Source organism: Myotis davidii, unplaced genomic scaffold, assembly GCF_000327345.1.
Source record: "Myotis davidii unplaced genomic scaffold, ASM32734v1 scaffold473, whole genome shotgun sequence".
Lineage (NCBI taxonomy): Eukaryota > Metazoa > Chordata > Mammalia > Chiroptera > Vespertilionidae > Myotis > Myotis davidii.
Window position 1 is genome coordinate 112,696 of NW_006284843.1, and position 23,223 is coordinate 135,918.

The 23,223-nt window shown below is 37.1% G+C and overlaps 1 protein-coding gene across 1 annotated transcript in view; it reads left to right on the forward strand.

The window, feature by feature from the left end:
* LNPEP (leucyl/cystinyl aminopeptidase) overlaps positions 1–23,223 on the forward strand; it is an 85,507-nt gene that overhangs the window by 57,309 nt on the left and 4,975 nt on the right. The window contains exons 9-17 of the mRNA XM_006755121.2: positions 1,601–1,732; positions 2,409–2,569; positions 3,088–3,176; positions 9,748–9,931; positions 11,055–11,211; positions 18,131–18,315; positions 19,778–19,939; positions 22,261–22,401; positions 23,047–23,128. Of these exons, the coding sequence (XP_006755184.1) occupies positions 1,601–1,732; positions 2,409–2,569; positions 3,088–3,176; positions 9,748–9,931; positions 11,055–11,211; positions 18,131–18,315; positions 19,778–19,939; positions 22,261–22,401; positions 23,047–23,128 (1,293 nt within the window). The remainder of the gene's footprint in view (positions 1–1,600; positions 1,733–2,408; positions 2,570–3,087; positions 3,177–9,747; positions 9,932–11,054; positions 11,212–18,130; positions 18,316–19,777; positions 19,940–22,260; positions 22,402–23,046; positions 23,129–23,223) is intronic.

A 23,223-nucleotide genomic window follows, 5' to 3' on the forward strand; every position in this document is an offset into this window, starting at 1 on the left:
GGGAAAGTCTGGTTAGAGATCAACTATAAATTTGAGATCAACTGGAAGAAAATTTGGAGAGAGAGAAGAAAAGAGGTCTAAAGATTAAATGCCAGGGAACATCCAAATTTAGTCCTTGGGAAAGTGAGGAGGAATCAGCAAAAGAGACTGAGGTTTAGCCAGTGAATAAGGGGGAAATCTAGAGTGGTTTCCCAAGGCCAAGTACAGAAGGCCTTCAGGAGGAGTGGTTTATAGCAAAAGCCACTTATTAGTACTTGGTAAGTTGAGCCACGGAATTGATGTTGGTTTGACACTATGAAGTTCACCTTGAAGAAACCTTGATAAAATACTTCCAGTGGAGTGATGATTGGAAGATGGCTCAAGAGAAAATGGGAAGAGAGCAAATGGAGATGGCAAATGCAGACATCTATTTCGAGGAGTTTACTGCAAAGCGAGAACAAGAGGTAACTAGAGGAGACCTGAGGTTAAGGAAAGGAAGGACATCTTTTATTTGTTTAAAATGAGAGATATTACAGGGTCTGTGGGTTTAATGGGAAAGTTACAGTAGAGAGGGAAAGTAGGTGATATAGGAGAGAAGGGGAAATGTTGGAAAAGAGTGAGTACTTAAATTTATAGAACAAGTAACACCAGAGAAAGCAATAGATATTAAATTCAGTTAATGTGTGTATGGTAATCTTAATGACTTGACATTGCTACATTTTTATCAGAAGTGAAACTCATTCAAAAACTGTTTGAATGCTTACTGTGTACTAGGCTTGTTTTAGTCATTGGAGTTGAATTTTTTAGTTTTCCCCTGAACAAGCACACATTCTACAAGAAGAAATAACTATATCTATAGCAGATGCAGGAAGTGATATAAATTGCTTTTGAAGATAGAAAAATATGATTTTTATCTCAAATTGGAGGCTTCACAAACGAGGTGGTTGTTATTTTAAGAGTGGGAGTGATGACGTGTGTGGGCATCAGTGACTATAATGTGACCTTAATAGGTGCATGCCTGATTTTGAATTATTAGTGTATACTTACTACCCTATACATTCAACATTACAAACATATTGGAAGTGACTCTTCAGGAAGAAGAGAGATCTTGGTTACTTTAGCGACATGATATACTAACATTGGAAATTAATGTAGTCCCAGCAGAGAGACTTTTGAGAGTTCTTTAATTTATTGTCCCCAGTAGAGTGCCCATGAATTGAACTGGTACCTTAAACATTGGGGATAAAAATGGGGATGCCACAGAATATTTGGCATGTTTTTCTGTTAAAAATATATTTATAATTGCTTAGTTTTTTAACATTAACACTGAAACAGTGAGTAACTGACAGACCACACAAAATGGCTCATAGTAGAATTAATGCACATGGGAATCTACTCCATTAATTATTTTCAAATCTTTTAAAATAATTTTAAGACAATTTGAACATAGTCCACATGTGGTTATATGAGACCAAATAGCAGTGTATCATAACTAGGCTTTATATATATGGAAGTATATGCTTAAATTGACTATATTTTGAATTTTAGATTCTCCATTCTACATATTGTGTTCTATTATTTTCCTCCCTTTCTACTTTTTTTCTTCTTTCTTTTTGAATAGGGAGCTTCTCTCTTGTTGATGCTGAAAACATATCTTGGTGAAGATGTATTTCAACGTGCTCTTGTTCTTTACCTGCAAAAGCATAGCTATGCATCCATTCAAAGTGATGATCTGTGGGATAGTTTTAATGAGGTAAGTGGCTGACCTGGTGTTTTCTTGGGCGCTTGAAGTAAGAAGAGAGGAGTTCTATTTATATTTTTATCAAGTATATAAGTAAGTTGTGGTAACAAAGATAGTTATTTGAGAAAGAGGGAGATAGAGCTTAAGATATAAACATTAATAGAAAGAATTGGAAAGAAATGGAAGTAGTAGTCTTAATTACTGAAAAATTGTGTGTGGCCTTGTGCGACCATTTTTGTTCTACATCTTAATCTCCATTCCTACTCTGTAGGAAAATTGTCTTTTCCAAATTAATGTATATTACTATATTTTCTTCAAAAATCTTTTTTTTTATTATGTTTTAGCAGTTTTTCAATCTCCTTCAATGCTAGTCTTGTGGACTGAAAGAGTGCTTATACCGCCTTAGGGATTTTAATGAACACTTGGTTGATAATATCTACTGCTTTTTCAACATTGTGTCTCTCTCATGCTCTTTAGTTATCACTTAGTTCTGTCCCAGGTCACTTGCCTTTTAGCAATTGCTCATTTACCTATATTAGAAATGTAAATTCAGCTCAGCATTTGTGCTGCTTTATATTAACTCTAAATGCAGTCTTCATAAAATGTGGTACAGAAAGAGGAAAAGATACAAACTGTTAAGTTTTTAAACTGTTTATTTTTAAGCAAAAATTTATTCTTTTATTTATAGGTCACAAACAAAACAGTAGATGTCAAGAAAATGATGAAAACCTGGACCCTGCAGAAAGGATTTCCTTTAGTGACTGTGCAAAGAAAGGGAAAGGAGCTTCTTATACAACAAGAAAGATTCTTTTTAAATATGAAGCCTGAAATCCAGCCTTCAGATGCAAGGTACACGCCCACTTTCTCTGCCTACCATCTCTTTGGACCCTCAGGTTAAAGTATTTTTAAATGTTTTGTAATCATAGGTTTGTATATATTTTTGTAATACTCACCTGAGGATATATTTCCCATTACTTTTTAGAGAGAGTGGAAGGGAGGCAGAGGGAGGGAGGGAGGGAGAGAGAGAGACAGAGAGAAAGATATGTGAGAGAGACATATGGATTGGTTGCCTCCCATGGAGCCCCAGTCAGGTCCAGGGATTGAACCTGCAACCCAGGTATGTGCCTTTAACTGGGAAACAAATCAGAGACCCTTTGGTGTGCAGGCTGACACTCTAACCACTTAGCAACACTGGCCAGGGCCATAGGTTCTTATAAAACATTAACAAGATTACCCCTTTCTGGAAATATCTTGAAAATTTTCATCTTCCTGCCCCCCAAAAACAATAAAGCAAAAATGGACAAATTATATGTAACTGACTGAAATATTAGAAAGTGTAATAATCTTTCAATATTTTCTTTTTATAGCTATCTGTGGCATATTCCACTATCCTTTGTCACTGAGGGAAGAAATTATTCAAAACAGCAATTGGTATCATTTCTGGACAAGAAATCAGGTTTGACTTAACACTTTCTGTATAAGAAATTGGAAGCAGCATATTTTTAAAATATCTAAGCAGCAGAAAGGAGTTTACACTTTCCAGTGTACACACTCTCGAAGCTGGTTTTGTGAGTCATCTATACATGATGTGACTAAAATGAGATTGGGTCTATGTATCTACCATGTATAAAATTGGTTTATCTTATTCATGTAACATAAGGTATAAAAAGTTGCACAGAAAGTGCTAGCATTCCTGGTAGAAAATAACAAATGCTATAACTTTATAGCCTAGGTCAGTGGTCAGCAAACTGCGGCTCGCGAGCCACATGTGTCTCTTTGGCCCCTTGAGTTTTTTTAAAGGATGCTCTGCTGTTTGCTATCTAGGGACAAGCACCCTAGATGATGCTTATGCATATTAAAGGTTGATTGATGACCTAGATTTATAGTAAATAATTTTTACAGGATGTCCTATAGACATAGTATACATTTTTTGGTAATGGAAAAAATGGGGCAAAACATTACGATTGCAAGGAAGGGGTAATAAAATGTAAAAATTATATATGCTGACGCACAACGACTCTATAAAATGCAATTGAAATGTAGTTTCTGACCATCTGTTAACTACCTCTATGTATCCTGCCACATCATGTGTCCTCTTAATTTACACCCTGAAAGAATATATGGCTTCTGAGGTCTTCAGGAATCATTAGTGATACTCTAGATTTATGTAAAGGGAAAATTTCTTGTTTGAATTTGGATCTGGTGTTCAATCCCGTGTTTTTTAGAGTGCAGTGTAGCTTAGTGATTAAGAGAACAGACTTTGGAACCAGATTGCCTGGCTCAGTTGTATAATTTTAGGTAAATTATATGACCTCTCTGAACCTCATTCCCTCAGCTCTGGAATGGAGCTAGTAGTTATACTTACTTTATAGTGTTATGATGAGGATTAATTGAGTTCAATTATATGAAACACCCAGAACAACAGCTGGCATATGTTTTGTGCTATATAAGGGTTGGCTATTATTATTGATATTATTACTAAAAAGAAATACTTTAAACATAATATATCCACATTACAGAAAATCTAGAAAAAGAGAACAAATCTTCTCACCCTATCATTACTACTCTCATGTTATTTCTTTTTAGTCATTTAAAAGTATATTTTACTTAGTTGATGTCATTGTGTACATGCGATTTTTGTATCTTTTTTTAAGCTTAATATATATAGTGATAGACTTAATCTTTCTTTACTATTGGACACTTGATTCACCACTTTTTTGTTTGTTAATCCTCACCTGAGACTATTTTTCCATTGCTTTTAGATAGAGTGGAAGGGTGGGGGGTGGGGGGGTGGAGAGAGAAAAGAGAAAGAATATCGATGTGAGAGAGACACATCAGTTGGTTGTCTCCCACATGCATCCTCACTGTGACCAGGGAACAAACCTGCAACCCAGGTATATGTCCTTGACTGGAATCGAATCTGGAGCTTTCTGTGAACAGGCTGACATTCTAACCACTTAGAAATACCGGCCAGAAAACAAATCTGCATACTTTAAGTGAGCCCTGCAAGGATATTCTCTAACCTAAGAGAGAAGAAATAATCTCATTTCCCTGTTTGAAAGAGACCAATAAAGATATTTTGCAAACGTCCTGGTAATCTGTAAATTTTTGGTGGTATTAGAAGTAATTGGACAATAAGATAACTGATTTATTTTTAACCCTTTACCTTTTATCTCAGTTTACATGTGAGCCTTTTAAACTCTTTGAGATTCACATCCCAAAGTCTAGCTCATATTTTTCTTTATAGCCTTTTCTTCCTCAGCCCTTACCTGTCATTCTGTGTTTCCCCCGCACAAAAATAGTTTGAGCAACTCAAACAGGCCATTCTTCCTCTTGTCTCTGGCTGGTCTTTCTTATGCTGTTTTGTCGCCTGGAAGAAAACTCTTGCCTCCCCACTCCCTTGATTTACTCCTATTCATCCTTCAGATCTCCGTTCACCCATTGCTTGCTCCGGAAAGCCTTCCCCACCCCAAGACAGGTTAGAGGCCCTACTTACTAGTATGTGCTTTAATAACGTTCTCTACTTCTCTACTTTTGTATACTTTAAGTACTGTTTCACTTATACTAGTATCTGTCCCCACATTAGATATGTCCCCTATTGAAGGTAGATATCATGACTATATGAATCAGTTTTGCAACCTTAACACCCAATAGGCACATAAACATTTATTGAATGAATAAACCTTGTCTATAATGAAATGACTCAATTTCAAATCTCACTGTAAAAAGTTCTAGGAAAAGAGCATTCAAAGCCTAATGAAATTATATCTTCTGTTTCCTTTCATTTCAAAATACTGTTGGTACAGGAAAATATGCAAAATGCACTACAATATAATTGGTTTAATCTAGAGCTGTAACTGTGCCAATACATGATGAAAGTGGTATCTGTTGGTTCCTCTTCTCAACTGTGTGATTTCCCGTGCTGCTGTTGCTGCTGCTGCTTTCATCCCTGGCATTTTGGATTTTGAGGGTCCTCATTGAAAATGTTCTGTCCTCACAAAAAAATGTTGGACCCTAAGGGACAGTTGGCTCTTCTTGGTTCCTGATATTTCAGTGAGAATCACTCTTATTTTAATTTTTTCTGTTCTCAAAAGAAATGTAGCTGAGGCGGTGGCTACAAAGGCTTATTTTATGTCATATGACTTTAGTACAGGGTGTTATCTTGGTAGTCTGTTAAATCTATATTATAGTCCCATGTGTTCCAGGGATAGTCCATTAGTTCAGTCAAATATAAGAGTTATACTGTATTTGGTTAATATTTTTGTCACTTTCCTGCGTACAAGAATTTTGAACAATTAATAGTTGTGCAGAAGAAGGCCTGAGAAGGCCCGGCCAGAGCGGCTCAGTTGGCTAAGCATCGTCTTGTGCACCGAAAGCTGCTGGTTTGATTCCTGGTCAGGACACATATCTGGTTTGTAGGTTCAAGAATCTGTACGGAAGGCAACTGATTGATGTTTCTCTCTCTCTCTCTCTCTCTCTCTCTCTCTCTCATCATGTCCTCGGTGAGGATTAAAAATAAAAAGATCTGAAAGGGGCCTTTTTTTTTCAAGCTACACATTGAGAAGATTATACTAAAAATGTGTCTCCCTCTCCCTTTTCTTCCTCCCCCATCCCCCTTCTATCTCTGTCTCAGTCTCAATCCACATCTTACTCAGACCTCTAAGCTCGTTAACTATAGGAAGTTTTTATATGAAATCTAACTTGAAACATTCATGTTTCTAAAGGGATATCACTGTGCCAGAAATATTTCCCCGAAATTAAAAAACATGTCATTGTAGTGAGAGGCAACTGGAGAAAAGAAGAAGGAAAATCATAGAATGAAGATATTTATCATGTGCATTTCTCTACTCTCGCCCCTCCCCCCCCCAACCCCCCGCTAATAAAATAAAGGAGAAGAAAGGAGCTTTGCAGAAAGGAATGCTTTTGAACAAGAGGGGATGCAGTTCAGCCGTATGTCTTGTGCTAGTCCTCTGGAGCAAACTACACAGGAAATTTTGTGACTTTCTAGTAAAAACATGATTTTTGTTTTTGTGCTGTAATGTTTCTTTATAAAACAGTAGTTGATTTTCATAACTCATGGACACATGGCTTTTTAAAATCAATATTAGATTACTTCATCTGGGCTTCTGCCATTTAACATTGGAATTGCTCATTCTTTTTTACTACTCAATGGATTGTGAAAATTGAACTGTTAATCTGTTAATGATTATAATAAATTAAAAACATATGAGGGTAGCCGCATCCACATTTGAGCTACAGGATGTAGTTACCTCCCTTGTGAGCAAAGCTATTATTTTTTGATACCCGTGGTTTTAAGGATTGCTATTCTGGATCATTCAGAAGACCTGAAAAAGACTAACATGTTGACTCTTTAAATGATAGCTCTCCTCTCTGTGCTGTTGGCTGTACTGCTTTATATTCTGTCATCGAGATGACAGTAATAATTTCAAGTACACTCCCAGCTGCATTTCTCCTTTCTACCATTTGGACTTGGCTAGGTTTACAACACGCAAGTTGCTTGCTTATCGGCCACATTCTCAATATTTTCTCGCATCCATCCAGTGGGAAAAATGCCATACTTGTCATTACTTGCCTCCTTTTAAGAGAAAGGAAGAGTTGGAGCTCTTCATTCCTCCCCAAGGTCCTTTCTTGATAAAAGATCTGTAGAAAATTGTGTTTGGTGACCTGGTGAGTGTTGATATTTTTGCATTAGCTAATAATAAAGTTCATTTCTTTAGTCATAGTTTTGTTAAAAATGTCTTCAACTTGGAGCAGCTACTGTTGCCATCACAGTTATTCCTTTAAACTTCATTTTGCTCTAGAAAAAGGAATAGACTATATTAATATAATTGATTTTTCTGCTATATTAGCAATAAAACAGAAATTAGTATGGAATTTTTAAATGAAAAATACATTGTCTGAGATATATCATGTTAAGACAAAATCAGAATGTAAGTCTTTTCCATCTTAAACATCTTTTATAGTTTCAGTAGAATAAATAAAATATTAAGAGAATCTGATCTGATAAATTTTAATAATTCATGCTTTTGAAGTTGATAGACCCTAAGATGTCATACACTAAAGGACTTAAGAGTGTTTCTAAAATATATGTTCAAAAACCTTCACACAGCATTATTATGATAGTGAAAATTTTAAAACAGCCTAACTGTTTCCAAATAGGAAACTCCTAAACTACAGTAGGCCTTGAAATAGACTTATTATGAAGATATTTGAATACTGCATAGGAAGACAATGGAATAATGGCAGGGGGTGGAATCTGATAGATGAATATGAAGTATAAAAATGAATGCATATATATAGATCCATAGTATGGAGTATTACGTTAATTAAATTGTGTATAGGAAAAATCTTGGCAGGAAATATACCCCAAAGTGCTATTATTATCTGAGTTTAGATTATTTTTCTTACCTCTCTACTCTCTTTCTCTTATAATTTTTTTTATTTCATTGAGGTTTTTTTTATTTTCTCAAGTTTTACATGTCTCCTTTTCCTCCAATTGACGCCCCCCCCAGCCATTCCCACCCACTCCCAGTGTCTGTGTCCATTGGTTATGCTAATATGCATGCATACAAGTCCTTTAGTTGCTCTCTAACCCCACTTCCCCTACTATTTGTCTCTAGATCGATCTATTCTTTGTTCATCAAATTATGTTGATCATCATATTCCACATATGAGTGAGATCATGTGATATTTATCTTATTCTGACTGTCTTTTTCTGCATCAATTGATATGATCATGAGATATTTGTCTTGCAGTCTATTTATGTGTTGCTCTTATAATTTTTTAAAAATATATTTTTATTTCAGAGAGGTAGGAAGAGGGAGGGAGAGAGAAACCTCAATGATGAGAGAGAATTATTGATTGGCTGCCTCCTGCATACACCCTTCCCCACGCCAGACCCCACCCATGCACAAATTGGTGCACTGGGCCTCTAGTATTCTAATAAATAGTAAACCTTAAGGCACTTAGAAGTATACCCTCAACTGTTATATTAAAATCATGTCCTTGTTGCAAATCATGTCCTTTTTTAAACAAGTGATATTGAAGGACATTTCTTGACTAGTACTTTTAAGGACTTTAAAATTTATTACATATATTTTGTAGTTAGCTTTTGTCGTAATACATTTTTGTAGTCATATAGTTTGTTCCTCCCTATTATTTATAAATTAATTGAAATCATTCCACATAAATTTCTAACAATTCTGTCAACATTTATATATGTAATGGTTTGGACCAAAAAAATGCAAATCACTTTTCTATTATTTTCACTCAGTAATTTTTTATTTGTGCGTGTTGAGACATTAATCCTTCCCTAAAGTTTATTTTGCTAGATTTGAATTACGTGACTTTTTAAAATGGCTTTATTTGTTCTTCCTTTGCTAACATAAAGACAAAGGCTGCAATAGAACACATTTTATGTAGTTTTCTCATGATCTTCCCCTGCTGCCCCACCCCACACACATTTTCCCTTTCTCCCTCCTTCTCTCCTTTAGCCACAATGCACTTGGGAGCCAGTTCAGTGCATGGACACCATGTATACTTTCTCTCTGGGTCTTGAACACTCTTTACCTAGCTAACATCTATATATCTTGAAGTCTCAACAGTCATTTCTTCCAGGAAATCTCCTAGCTTCCCTAGGGAATGAAGCATTTCTTCTATGTACTTCCATAGAATATCATATTTTCTTTTTCCATCAATAACATTTATATGAATTCTACCTACCTGGTTACAGTAATCTGTAAGATCTATGCAGGAAGAGACATAAGTACCTTGTTCACCATTAAATAAATACCAGTAATTATTAAATGAGTGAATGGCAATCTTTGTTAATGTGAAAATAACAGCATTAAAAGGCAGAGTTTTTGTTTCTTAGTAGGATAATTAAATATAAAAATATACCATATTAACTTTGAAACAAAGCATTTAATTTTTTTCTTACCCTATTACCTCTCTCTCTCTCTCTCTCTCTCTCTCTCTCTATTTCTCATTTTTTTTATCTATATTAGATGTCATCAATCTTACAGAAGAAGTACAGTGGATCAAAGTCAATACAAACATGACTGGCTATTATATTGTACATTATGCAGATGATGATTGGAATGCACTAATCAAACAGTTGAAAATAAATCCTTACGTCCTGAGTGACAAAGACCGAGCCAACCTCATCAACAACATCTTTGAACTTGCAGGGTAGATTATTTTTGGTTTTATTTTGTTTGTTTGTTTTTTAAACAAGTGATATTGAGAAAAAGAACATTTTAGAAAAAAAAGTTCAAAAGAACTAGCATGTATCATGTATTGCCTGTTAGGTATACGTCATTTTGGGGAACTGGAAAATGTCAGGCATAGTCCTTGCCTTAAGGGACTTTATAATCTATAGTGAAAAATTAGCTACAAATATTGAACAGTTAAGTAACAAGATTTACATAACATTTCAAGAATATAGATGCCAACAAGCACGACCCATATTGCTGAATAAGTTGATGTAATTCAGGCTTTGTTTTACTTATTGATAGAATTCTTTTCAAGCAGCACTTGGTTTGTGTGATGCTTAGTGCTTACTCACTAGTTTGAGGGGCAGTTCTATATCTGGAGCCTCCTTATTTATGTACCACTTGCCTCCTCTATCACCTCATCTGCTACTGGAATCCCAAAGCCAAGAATGGCAGAGACCTTGTGAATAGAGAACCTTCAGAATAGGAAGATTACAAATTTAGGTTTTTAATGGATCTAGAAACACAAGGAATATTCAAAAATGTTCCTTCTGACTGCTCTTGACCTTCCTATTTTGGTTCTTTTTTTTTTTAGTGAAATGACATTATATGATTTCAGCCATCATTGTTATGATTTCTATAAAATGGTTGATTTTAAGGATGTACTCAGCATAAATTAATAGTGGACCTCACTTTAATAAGTTTGACAAATAAATTCCCATATAAATAATTTTCTTTCTTTTTTAAATTCTCCTTATGCCACCTGGTAAATACAAGAAATTTAAAAAACAAATAAAATTAGTACTTTGAATCATTTATCATCTAAGATGTCGTAATTCCTGAGTTAGCAATTTACAGGTGACATGGAATAAAAACGGAGCAATTGTTTATCATTTTTTTTCTGAAATGTGTCTTTAACCTTGGGTCACACACATGAACTTAATCAAAGGTAATCATATTTAGTCTAACTTTACAGAATGACACTCTAAGCTTAAATTTTAGGCCTTCAAGACACCATTTGACCATAAAACTTCTCAGCATGCATACAATTCATCTGCCTTTCTCAGCATGTTTACTTTTTCTGTTCTTTTACCCTGTAGGCTAGGCAAAGTGCCTCTTCAGAAGGCCTTTGATTTGATTGGTTATCTTGGAAATGAGACCCATACTGCACCCATCACTGAAACCCTGTTTCAGACAGGCCTCATCTATAACCTCCTTGAAAAACTAGGATATATGGATCTGGCCTCAAGACTGGTGGTGAGTCTGCCTTTTTTGCCAGCTTCTCTTTGTTAATTGCTTTTAATGTGGTTATTCAGTAATAGGTTTTAAAAGGAATGAAATTCCATTTTCTTCACTTTCCAAGAAATCTTTATTTTTAATCAAAATATCATTGCTTACCATGAAGAGTTGATAAAGGCTTAGCATGATGTGGTCTTGTTTGAATATCAACATATAGATTTCTCATACTGCTGTCACGTGAAAAGAAACTTTTTCTTTTCAAATTTTTATATAGTAAATGCTTTAAATGGATCCTTTTGAAAAGCAGTGCTTCCATTAATATCCTAGTAGTCAATATTAAATGACAGTCATGTTTGTATTGGGATTATTGTTTAGGAGCCCTTCTGATACCTGTCTTATGGATGAGGATGCTGGTATTTCTCTGCCAAGCAGTAAGGGAGTCTTGGTATTGGAATCTGTTTTACCTTTTTAAAAAAACCAGTTGCCTGATCTTAACAGTCATTATTGTAGGCACTTTCAGTGTTAAACTGTTGGCTGAGTCTTTAAAAGCTTGGAAGGGAGTGATGCATCCTTTGTTTTATCCACTTCTCTAAATCAGCACATTCTGACCACAGGGTTTGCTTTGTAAACTAGTCAGGTTTTCCAGGGACCAAGTAAAAGGCAGCTTTCAGGAAAAGGAAGAAAGTATTGGACCAGGAATTAGATTAAGTCTTTTAGGGTTTTCGTGTCTTCACTGGTAAAAGGAAGGGGTTGGATTAAATCTTTTTTTTTTTTTTAACAATCTCCTTTCTGCCACTTTTACTGATCTACTGTGTACCCCTTATGATGAGTTCTTATCACAGGCATGATTCTCAGTGGGGGAAGGGAATGTAGGGCAGGTGGGCCATATGGAGCTTGAAAAACACCGTCCCTTGCAAGTTTCTGATCTGACTCCAAAGGAACCAGCCCCAGCTCTACCCATAAGTGAGATTCTTAAGTTAGATGATTTCTGAGGTTTCAGCTAATTGATAGATTTTTATCATTCTCCTATTTCATAAGGCTTTAACTGCCAGCCTTAATAAAAACCAGCTCCTGGAATGTGCCCCAGCCCATAGTGGCATTCAGTAAATGTGGAATGAATAAATGAGCGAGACACTCCAGAAACAAGTACATGTCAGTGTTTATTATATTCTGTACACCATGCTTAGTGCTTAGTGTTGATTACCCTGTTTGATCCTCACACAATGCCAAATGGATATTTCTACCTTCATGAGATAAATGAGGAGACTAAATAACTTCCCCAAAGTCACTTACCCAGTCAGTTATAAAGCTGAGATTCTAACCCACATTGGTTTTACTTCAAAACCTCTTCTTTGCCTTACGTTGCTATATTTTAAACTAATTTGTATTCTAACAATGCCATCTTTCCAATGATACCTTTTTGTTGGGAAATATCAAAGCTTTTTCTTTTTTGCTCAGATTTTAAATTAAAACAGATTGAAAAGCTTGGAGACCATGTGCTTAAGGTTTAAAATTACAGACCCACATCTAGTTACTTCCTTGAAAATGAAATTGTCAACTTACTATATGAGATTTCTTTTATACCTACAATGTTAGTAACAGTATTTTTTATAGTACTGATGTGCATTTCCAAGAAGTATACAGCTAACTTATTGGTCTCTTTGGGGCAAAGTTATAATCTGACACAGACTTTCTATTATTAGTTTATTAAAGAAATTGGCCATTTGTTAGCCAGTTCAGCTACTGTAGATGGACATTTGGGTTGTTTGGAGTTTGGAGCTATTATAAACAGTGTTGCTATGAATATTCTTATACGTGTCTTTGATGAGTTTCTATGGGGTATGTGTCTGGAAAATGGAATTGCTGAATCAAAACATATGCATGGTTAATGCTGTACTACCAAATCATTTTTCAGAGTTACACCAATTTAACACTCCATCAGCAGTGTATGAGAATTCAAGGTCTATTCTGGATCTATTATTTGTCAACACTTATATTAAGAGTAACCTTTTTCTTTTAGCCATTTGGATGGGTGCACTATAATATTGTAATTTTGGCTTTAATTTATATTTCCCTAAGTCAGCGGTTCTCAACCTGTGGGTCGAATGACCCTTTCACAGGGGTCGCCTAAGACCATTGGAAAACACATATATAATTACATACTGTTTTTATGATTAATCACTATGCTTTGTTCAATTGGTAACAATGAAATTGGGGTCACCACAACATGAGGATTTGTTTTAAAGGGTCGCGGCATTAGGAAGGTTGAGAACCACTGCCCTAAGTGAAGATGAATTCCTTTTGATATGTTAATTGACCCATTGGGTGTTCTCTCTCTTTTTTTAAATTGAATTTTAGAGAGAGGAAGGGAGCAGGGGTCAAACCTGCAACCCAGGTATGTGCCCTGACTGGGAATCAAGCCCATCACCTTCTGGTGTACGGAATGATGCTCCAACCAACTAAGCCTTCCGGCCAGGGCTGGATATTCTCTCTTGTACCCAAGTCTTTCATTTGTTTTTCTATTGGATTGTCTGCCTTTTTCGTATTGATATGTAAGATTTCTTTTTTTTTAAGCCTTCTTTATATATTCTATTTATGAGTCCTTTGTTTATCATGTATATTTGCAAGTATATTCTAAATAGCTTCTCCTACTCTGGCTTGCTTTTTCACTTTCTTAATGATTTTTTTAATTAACATAAATTCTTAATTTTAAGGTATGAAATCTGCCTAGTCCAATATATTCTTCTAAGTTTTTCTCTGAAAACTTTTTTTTACCTTTTATATTTAGATTTATGATCCATTTGGAATTGATTTTTGTATATGGTGTGAGGTAAACATAAATATTACTTTCTTTTCAATATGGATATCTAAGTGATCCAGCACCAGTGTACTTCATTGTATACATTTTTTATTATAGAATTTCTATAACTACTTTGGGGTTATTAGTGCCATATCAAATCAACACTATTTGGGGTAATATATTAGTTTCCTAGGGCCATCATAATAAATTATTACAAACTGGGTGTCTTAAAACAACAGAACTTTATTTTCTCACAATTCTGGAAGCCTTAAATCAGAGTGTTATTAGGGTAAGTTTGGTTTCTTCTGCGGGAGAATCTATTCCATGTGTCTCTCTCAGCTTCGGGGGCTTGCTAGCAATCCTTGGCATTCCTTAGGTTGTAATTGCATTACTACAATCTCTGCCTCTGTCTTCACATGGCATGTTTCCTGTGTTTCTTTGTCTGAATTTCTTCTTGCAAGGGCACCCATCATTGGGTTTGGGCCCACTATAATCCAGTATGACCCCTCTTAATTTATTTACATCTGCAAAAATCCTGATTCCAAATAAGGCCACAGTCACAGGTTCCAGTCAGACATGACTTTTGGGGGCATACTGTTCAACCCAGTATAGGTAGCCGTATTAGTATTTGTTACTAACTTCTTTTCAGTATTAAAGAACAGTGTTGGTACTGAATGTACTCTAAGAGAAGGCGGAATATCTATCTACTCTGAAGCTGCCCAGAAGCTACTCTTCCTCTGCCTCTCTCCTTAACTCTGTTGAGGCCCAGTGTCAGGAAGCACTTGATAACTTACCTCAAGCTAGCCCTGTGCTGAGACTATAGATGCGAAACACAATTCAAGGAGTTAAGCCTTTTGAATATTTTCCTAATCAAGTAACTCCGCATCTTCATTCCTGATGATGACTTCCAGTGTGCTGGGCAGGTATGTGCTTATTAAGAACATACTTCAGAGTGGGGTCCAGAAGGCGAGGACGGGAGGATGAGTATGTGTTTGGAAGACCACAGGCCCTTTTACTGATGGAGATTGCATACTATTGATGGTTAGTTAAAAGGTTAGCTTCAATTCATCCAGAGGGAGAAACTGTCTCCTTAAAATTCCTATTCAAATTTTAGGACATCTTGTAGCATCAAAACTCTCAAAATATGAAGTCTGACCCACTGTAGTCGGAGATCGGAATGGCAGACATTTCTGAGTCTTTGCATCCAATCTTCAGTAGTATTTATGATTAAGACTGGTGTCTAATTTTTATGTCATTGTCTCCAGAGCAGAATGTACATTTATTGGTCATTTTTTTGTATAGGCTGCACATACCTACGTAGCACATACCTATATATCACATTTTGTGATGTATGCTGTGGTGTTGTGGTGGGCAGGGGCTGGAGGCACACTTGGATTGTGTTAGATTGTTCACATATGATGTTAACATCTGATCCTAGGTGTATTCCTGTCTCATCACTTATAAGTCTGTCATTCTTGTATGTATGAGGGATTGGTGGGATAACCTTTTGCAATAGAGGCTGACACTTCACTTTTAAGCTCAGTTGACCCATGAAAGAACTCCCTGGGCATATCAGTGTAAAATTAAAGTAGTAAATCAAAATGTAATACATAGCATAAGTGCCAGCATCTATCCCTGTTTTATTTTTTAAATCATTTTATGTTGTTGTTGTATTTTATTACATATCCAATGTTTGTAATTTGTATAACCCTACTTAAGTGTCAGAGGAGAAAAATATTCAAAAGGTTCAACTCCTTCAATTGTGCGTAGCATCTACATTCCCTCTCCCCATTTGCCATTTTCATTTTATGCAATCAGAGGATGGGATTCTAATGTTTAATAAGTTTAAATTTCAAAAATTAATTTAGAACCATGGAAAAAGTAGTTTTAATTTTATTTGTAGAAGGCAAAGGTAATTCAAAGCACTTGTTATGATTTGTTAATACTAAAAATATAACCTGAAATTTTCTAAAAAAGAATTCTTTTTTAAAAGGAAATATTTTACTGTATTATGTTATCATTTGAAATATATTTCAAATCAACTATTTGGTAATTCCTCTTGGTGAACAGGGAATAACTAGTAAAATTTCGTCATGTAATTCCGATGGAGTAACTGCTCAGGAATTAGCCTGTTCAAGGTTCATGCTTCTCTTGCCTCGAGTCCTTTCCAACGACATTTTTTTGTACTGGCTTCTTTATGTTTTAGTTAATTCTCGAGCATTGGCATTTTTCTCTACTGAACTTTTTTTTAATGTTTTTTATTTCAGAGGGGGGGGGGGGGGAGATAGAAAAATCAATGATGAGAGAGAATCATTGAAGGGCTGCCTCCTGCACGTGCCCTACTGGGGATTGAGCCTATGACCCGAGCATATGACCTGATAGGGAATCGAACCGTGACCTCCTGGTTCATGGGTCAATGCTCAACTACTGAGCCACACCAGCCAGGCTCCACTGAACTCTTTAAAATAGTATTTCAAGCATGTGACTTTTTTTCTTTCTCATCCCTTCTTTGTTTTTATTTGACAGTTATGAGTAGCTTTTAAGTTTCTTTTTTGCTTCAGTCACTTGGGATGGTTTTCTATTGTGATGTTGTTGAGGTCAGGCCAGTGAAGACAGCATGTACCAAAGTGGTCATGTGTATCCAGGAGGGTCTGCATTGCTTTTGTTCCCACTTCACATCCTACCAATGATTCACAAGCTTACTCAGACATTCCACAAGGTGTCTGTTCTCCTTTTTATTACTTTTGCAGCAAGCAAACAATAGCAAGTTATCATGTCATCACAAACTTTGAGTCCTCCTTGCACGGATTCTTGATTCCATTTTCATAGTTCCACAATAGATTTATTCAGAGGTCTTCTGAGAAAATAGCCTCGCAGTTTATAAGTCTCTGCCTTGGATTCATTTTAAGTATTGACAGTGGTACTCTGTAAGAATATAATGCTCTATGAAGAACTTAACTACTTTTCTGGGGTTGAGTTTTTGTATGTGGTCATCTGTGGTACTTGACTACTTGAGAAGAGACGTGATAAGGGTGATGCTGTTAAAGAAGAACTGCCCTTGCCCGAGACCCTGCGGGCAGGATGTGGCTGTAAATTTTTATTTTGTTTCTTCTTATTTACAGCCATGAGGTTTTCTAAAAAAATACCTCTAAGCATTTTATATTAAAATTCATGTTCCTTTTATGAACCGCTTTTACACTTTTGTTGTGGGAGAGATGAAAAAGAAATAGCTATATTGATTTCTTAATACCGTAAGTATACATTTAAGAATGGCATTTTATTCAGAAGAAACTATTAACAGTGGACTGAAATAGTGGATAGTATTACTGAATAACTGAATTTCTTTCAGAGTGATAATAGAGAATGTTCTTATTTCTGGGAGTTGCATGCTAAAGTATTTATAAATGAAATATCAATGTATGTGTAACTTACTCTCATAGTTCAGCTAAAACCATAAAAATATATATGAATGTATGTGTGTTACATGCACATAGAAACAAAGCAAATGTAAGAGTATTAAAAAAACAGTGAATCTAGCATATGGGTGTTTATTGTACTATTCTTGTAGCTTTTCTGTAGGTTCAGAATTTTTTTTATAAATATTGGGAGAGAAAATAACAATAAACAACTATACTTTCCTACAGTACTCATTTTCTCACTAATTAATTTGTTACAGCATCAATATTTGAAGTATTTATTTAATATTAGATTTAGAAACATTTACACAGTAAAGAACTATATTTTTCTCTCACACTGCTTTTTGGATTTATGAATTCTAAAGTCACGAGGTCAGGAAGTTCCAACTTCCTTCTAGCAGTTGGTACTTTGGGTCAGGAAAATAACTTCTTGCTGAGTATATACTGGAGAAAGGTTCCTTACTGCAGAGAAGCCGTTAATTCTTTCTGTGTTATGTCATTGAAAGTCCCTGTTGGCTATAGCAGCCTTTTGTATAAACTGTGTCATTGAATGGTTCATCTCAGCTATTCGTGGGCCGTTGATATTTAATAAGTAATATCTCTGTCCCTCTCTCTCTTTTTCTTCTTGGGTAAATGTTGGGAAAAAGAGATCTAGTTGTCCTGACTTTTCCTGGTCGTCCTAATTATTATTATTCCATTGTAATCTATTTTGTCTCTCTAGGCCAGGGTATCTAAATTGCTTCAAAGCCAAATTCAGCAGCAAAACTGGACTGATGATGGCTCCCCATCTGCTCGAGAGTTGCGGTCAGCCTTGCTAGAATTTGCCTGTGTTCACAACCTAGAGAACTGCAGCACTACTGCCTTGAAGCTGTTTGACGAGTGGGTTGCATCCAATGGAACTCTAAGGTGAGGTGTGCTTTTACTCAGATGAACTCTCTTCCTCATCTTTACTTCACATCATGTACTAAAAGCAGGATCTTTTCATCCTGGATCTACATGTTATAAAACTGAGTGTTAATGTGTGTGAATTCTAGGCACTTATGTTCTCAAATAAGACTTTTTTTTCTTGTGGCAAATTACATGTAACGTAAAATTTCCTATCTTAAGAAATTTTAAATGTACAAGTTGGTAGTATAAGCATATTCACCTCGTTGTGCAACAAATCTCCAGAACTTTATCTTGCAAAACTGAAACTTCTTACCCAAATAAGTCCCCGCCTTCCCTTTTCCCCAAGCCCGTGGAAACTACCGTTCTCCTTTCTATTTTATGAGTTTTTACTGCTCTAAATACCTCATTTATGTGAAATCATACAGTATTTGTTTTTCTGTGACTGGCTTGTTTCACTTAACATGTCCTCAGGCTTCATCCATGTTGTGGTATGTGTCAGAATTTTCTTCCTTTTTAAGGCTGAATAATCAGTCCATTGTATGCATATACCACATTTTGCTTACCCCTTCGTTCACTGATAGGCATTTGGGTTCCACCTTTTGGCTCTTACCAATAATGCTGCTATGAACATGGACGTACATATATGTTTTTGAAGCCCTGCTTTCCTTTATTTCAAATATATACCCAGAAGTAGGATTGCTGGATCATATGGTCGTTCTATTTTTAATATTTTGAGAAACTGACATACTATTTCCCATAGCAACTACACCATTTTACATTCCCGCCAACAGTGCACAAGGGTTCCTTCCAATTTCGCCACATCCTCACCAAAACTTGTTATTTTTGGTTTGTGTGTGTGTGGCTGTCTGTGTGTGTTTTATAGCAACCATCCTAATGGGTGTGAGGTGTCAAAGAGTCTCTTTTAATTTAGGAATAAAACATAGCAGGTGGAGTTAGCAATTAGTAAAAACAGTTTGATGATGATCGGTTCTCTCTAGGTTCCCTATTGGGCATTATGGAAAAAGATTCAAGCATCAGATAAGGAGATTTTAATAATGGCAGAAAACTGTTCCCTCCCCTCTTCTCATCCCTCGCTCCATATTTCTACCATGGAACTTAACACACTGTATTGTAATGAATATATTTCTTGTTCTGTACTTCGTGATAGCCTGCGAGTTCCTAGAGGCAGAGACTGTGTCTCTTTCTTCCCCTCTCCATTATCCAGCCAGTCACCTGCTTGGTTCTTTGTGGATGCTCAGCAAATAGTTATTGTATTAAATTGAAGTCATATTTCTTCTGGTCCCACCAACTAGGAAAGTAGCAGCCACTAAATTAACTATTTTTTTCACTATTGGTTAGTTGTACAGTGAAGACTCTTTTGTACTGCTCTGCTCTGACCCCTAAAACATCACCACTAGTCATTCCCTTACCTTTGAATTTAGGATGTTTTTGTCCTCACATTTGAGAACCTCTCTTACAGCCTACCTACTGATGTCATGACTGCTGTGTTCAAAGTCGGAGCAAGGACTGAGAGCGGCTGGTCGTTCCTCTTAAGCAAGTACATCTCTATAGGCTCTGAAGCAGAGAAGAATAAAATACTTGAAGCTCTTGCCAGCTCAGAGGATGTACGGAAACTTTACTGGTATGAAACCAACCAAGGAATAGGACATGTAGAAGCCAAAAGTATGAAAGCATTGTGCTGCACGGGCGGAGAGCTCATTTCCTCTGGGATCTCCCTTTTCCTCCTTTTACTCGCAGGCCAGACCTGACTTGGGCAATGGGGTAAGGAGCCCGCATGTGCTGGCTTTCAGCTCAGGAACTGGACCGATAGGCAGAAGGTGCTTTGCCCAGAATCCCAGCACCCACCTACTTTCTGCTTAAACATGGCTTCGCCCCCTTGGCTTGTTGTCTTCATTCCACAGTTAGTGCTTCATTCTCCTGGTCAAGGCATTGCTCTGTCCAAGCTGTCATTTTGATAATGCAAACACTACAGAAAAAGGTATTATGTAAAGGCGTACAGGCTCTACTTTCATATGAACTTGTCAGACCTTTCCTTTCTAATGTTGACCTGAAAAAACCTGGAAATGGGAGTTTCACAGGCGAAAGAAGGGCAGTGAGCCAGCAGTGGTGGGGCAGAGGAGCACCGGGATCCAAAGGAAATATGGAAGAAGCTTGAGGGTCAGCGCTGGGAAGGTCAGAGGGAGGCATTGATGTGTCACTGCTTCTCTTGTATAAATGTACTCAGATAAATCCTAAGAGTGTCCCAGAGATGTCATCAGCACCGGCCCACACCTACTTTCCAAAGGATGCGCTGTAAATAATTATTTTCCCTAATGTAGTAGCCAGCCTCTGATCCAAGCAAACAGAGAAAAGTTAATTCTAAATTGGTAATAATTTTGTTTTAAACAAATAACACACTAATGAATTCCCATTATAAAGTATTTAAACAATATCTAAGAAAATGGAATAAAACATGAAAGTATCTCATATGATTCTCTCATATGATCCTTACTTCCATTCTTGTTCTCTCTGCTAACAGTGTCAATCCTGGTCTGTATATTTATATATCAACACTAGAGGCCCGACGCATGATTAAATCGTGCGCAGTTAGAATCCCTAGGCCTAGCTGCAACCAGGGCCATGTCCGCCCCCCAGCATCGCACCTCCATCTCCATGGCCCCTGACTCCTGAACCTTCACGCTCACAGCCCCCGCCCTGCGAGGCTCCTTGGTGTCAGCCGCCCCTGCCCTGTGACACTCCTTCACTGCTCCGCGAAGCTCCACGATCACTGCCCCTGCCTCGCCTCCACCGCCCTGTGACGCTCCTCCACCTCAGCCACCCCCGCCCCGCTCCTCCACCTCGAGTCCACCGCCCCTGCCCCGCAATGCTTCTCCACCTCTGCCACCCCGGGAAGCTCCATGCTCACAGCCCCCTGCTCTGCGAGGCTCCTCAGCCTCCACAGCCCCGGTCCGCCACGCAGTGAGAGCCGGACCTGCCCTTCGGTCATTTGGGCCCACAGCTCCCACTCCCTCAGCTCCCTAGCCTGCTGTTTGGTCATCCGTCCGGTGGTGACGGCACCTGGCTTTTTATATATATTAGGATAGTTTATACTATCCCCAGTGTTTTGTGATGGTCCTTTCAGCCAATGATCTTCTCTGAGATTTGCCATGTCAGTTCATGAAGCCTACTTCATTTGTTTGCATGGATGCATAGTATTCCGTAGTAGGGCTCCATCAATTTGTTTAACCCATCACAGCTTGATGAGCACTTGGGTTTTCTTTCTATTAAAAGTATTGCTGCATTTTGGGGAGGAAATGTGTTTTCTCTGTATACACAGATTTCATAGCGCAGTAGATGAGAACTGCTTGTGTGCAGATGCCAGGCTGCAGTATTTACTAGCAGTGTAACTGGGGCAATTACATAACCTCGGTTTCTTACCGAGTGGGCATAGGTAATAATTACCTTTTTTCAAGTGTTGTTGTGTCAGCAATTTAAAACATTACCTGGTACATATGAAATATTAATAAGTAACAACTATTAATATCAAGAGTATATTCCTGAAATGTGTCTTCATTTTCATATTATTTAAACAGCCCAGTTTTTAAAGAGTAATAATATACCTTATAATAAAATCAATTTTTTTTTCTGTTAAGGTTTTTAATAGGAAAAAAATCAGTCTTCAGAATTATAAATTCTACCAGGGTTTATTTCTCAAATGTCTTTACTATATCAAGAAGTATGTATTATTATGTCACAGTATATTCAAGTGCTTATCTCATTGGTGAATTCTTCATTTTAAAAAAATGACAAGTTTTCAATCTATTGATCAATCTTAGACTTACCCAAAAGTGATATCCCTTGAATTGCTACAGAGCTTTAATTAGGAGATCAGCACTAATCTAAGTTCAGTCATCACTTCATCATGAATTGTTATTTTGGAAGCTAAATCTGTTCGCTTTTCAGGTTAATGAAAACTAGCCTCAGTGGAGATACCATCCGAACACAAAAGCTGTCATTTGTCATAAGAACAGTGGGCCGACATTTCCCTGGACACCTACTGGCATGGGATTTCGTCAAAGAGAACTGGAACAAGCTTGTACAGAAGTAAGTGTCTCAGAATTCCAGATCCTAGTGTTTCCAGTCTCTGCACTTGAAAACTACTCCCAATCAACTATTGGTTCACAGGCCTTATGATTTGCTGTGAGAGGAAAATGCGTCAGTAACATTTAACCAAAACACTCAGAAATTTTCACATTTGTAAGCATAATTCCATAATGTGAATCACATTTGGGTACTAATCAAGCCTAGCCATGCCCGACTCCAGGTCACTTAGCTTAGCATGGGCACGGGCTAAATCAGAAGAGCAGTTTAGTTATGTGTGTTGAAAAATGCCTCTTCATTGCCAAGGGATCAGTTCAGAACTCACACCCAGGTAAACAGCACAGATAGGGTTTTTTTCTTTTAAAGCAATAATTAGATTTCAGGATGTTTGCTATGATTTCAAATGGGTTAATAATTTATCTGGGTATTGCCAGCTCCTGCCTTTTGTGCCCACCTTTCCTTCCCACAGGCAGTAAGTGCATGTAGGCCTTCTCCCGACTTCTGGAGCTGCAGTTCCCAGCAGACGGACGCGACTCTGCCTTGGCATACGTAGCTCTCAGGAAGCATTTCCTTTGCACTCAGGAACTTAGCTTACCAACAGCTGCCTCACTTTTTGCTCTTTTTGCTCTTGTATTTGTGTTTCTGCAGGTTCCATCTGGGTTCCTATACCATACAAAGTATTGTTGCTGGATCAACTCACCTGTTTTCAACGAAGGCACATTTGTCGGAGGTTAGTTGTATAAAATGCTGCTAACGGAGATGGGGTATACCTTTCCTCTCAGGCTGCTCAGTTTAAGTCAGATGGTGGCTTTTCATGCCAATTCC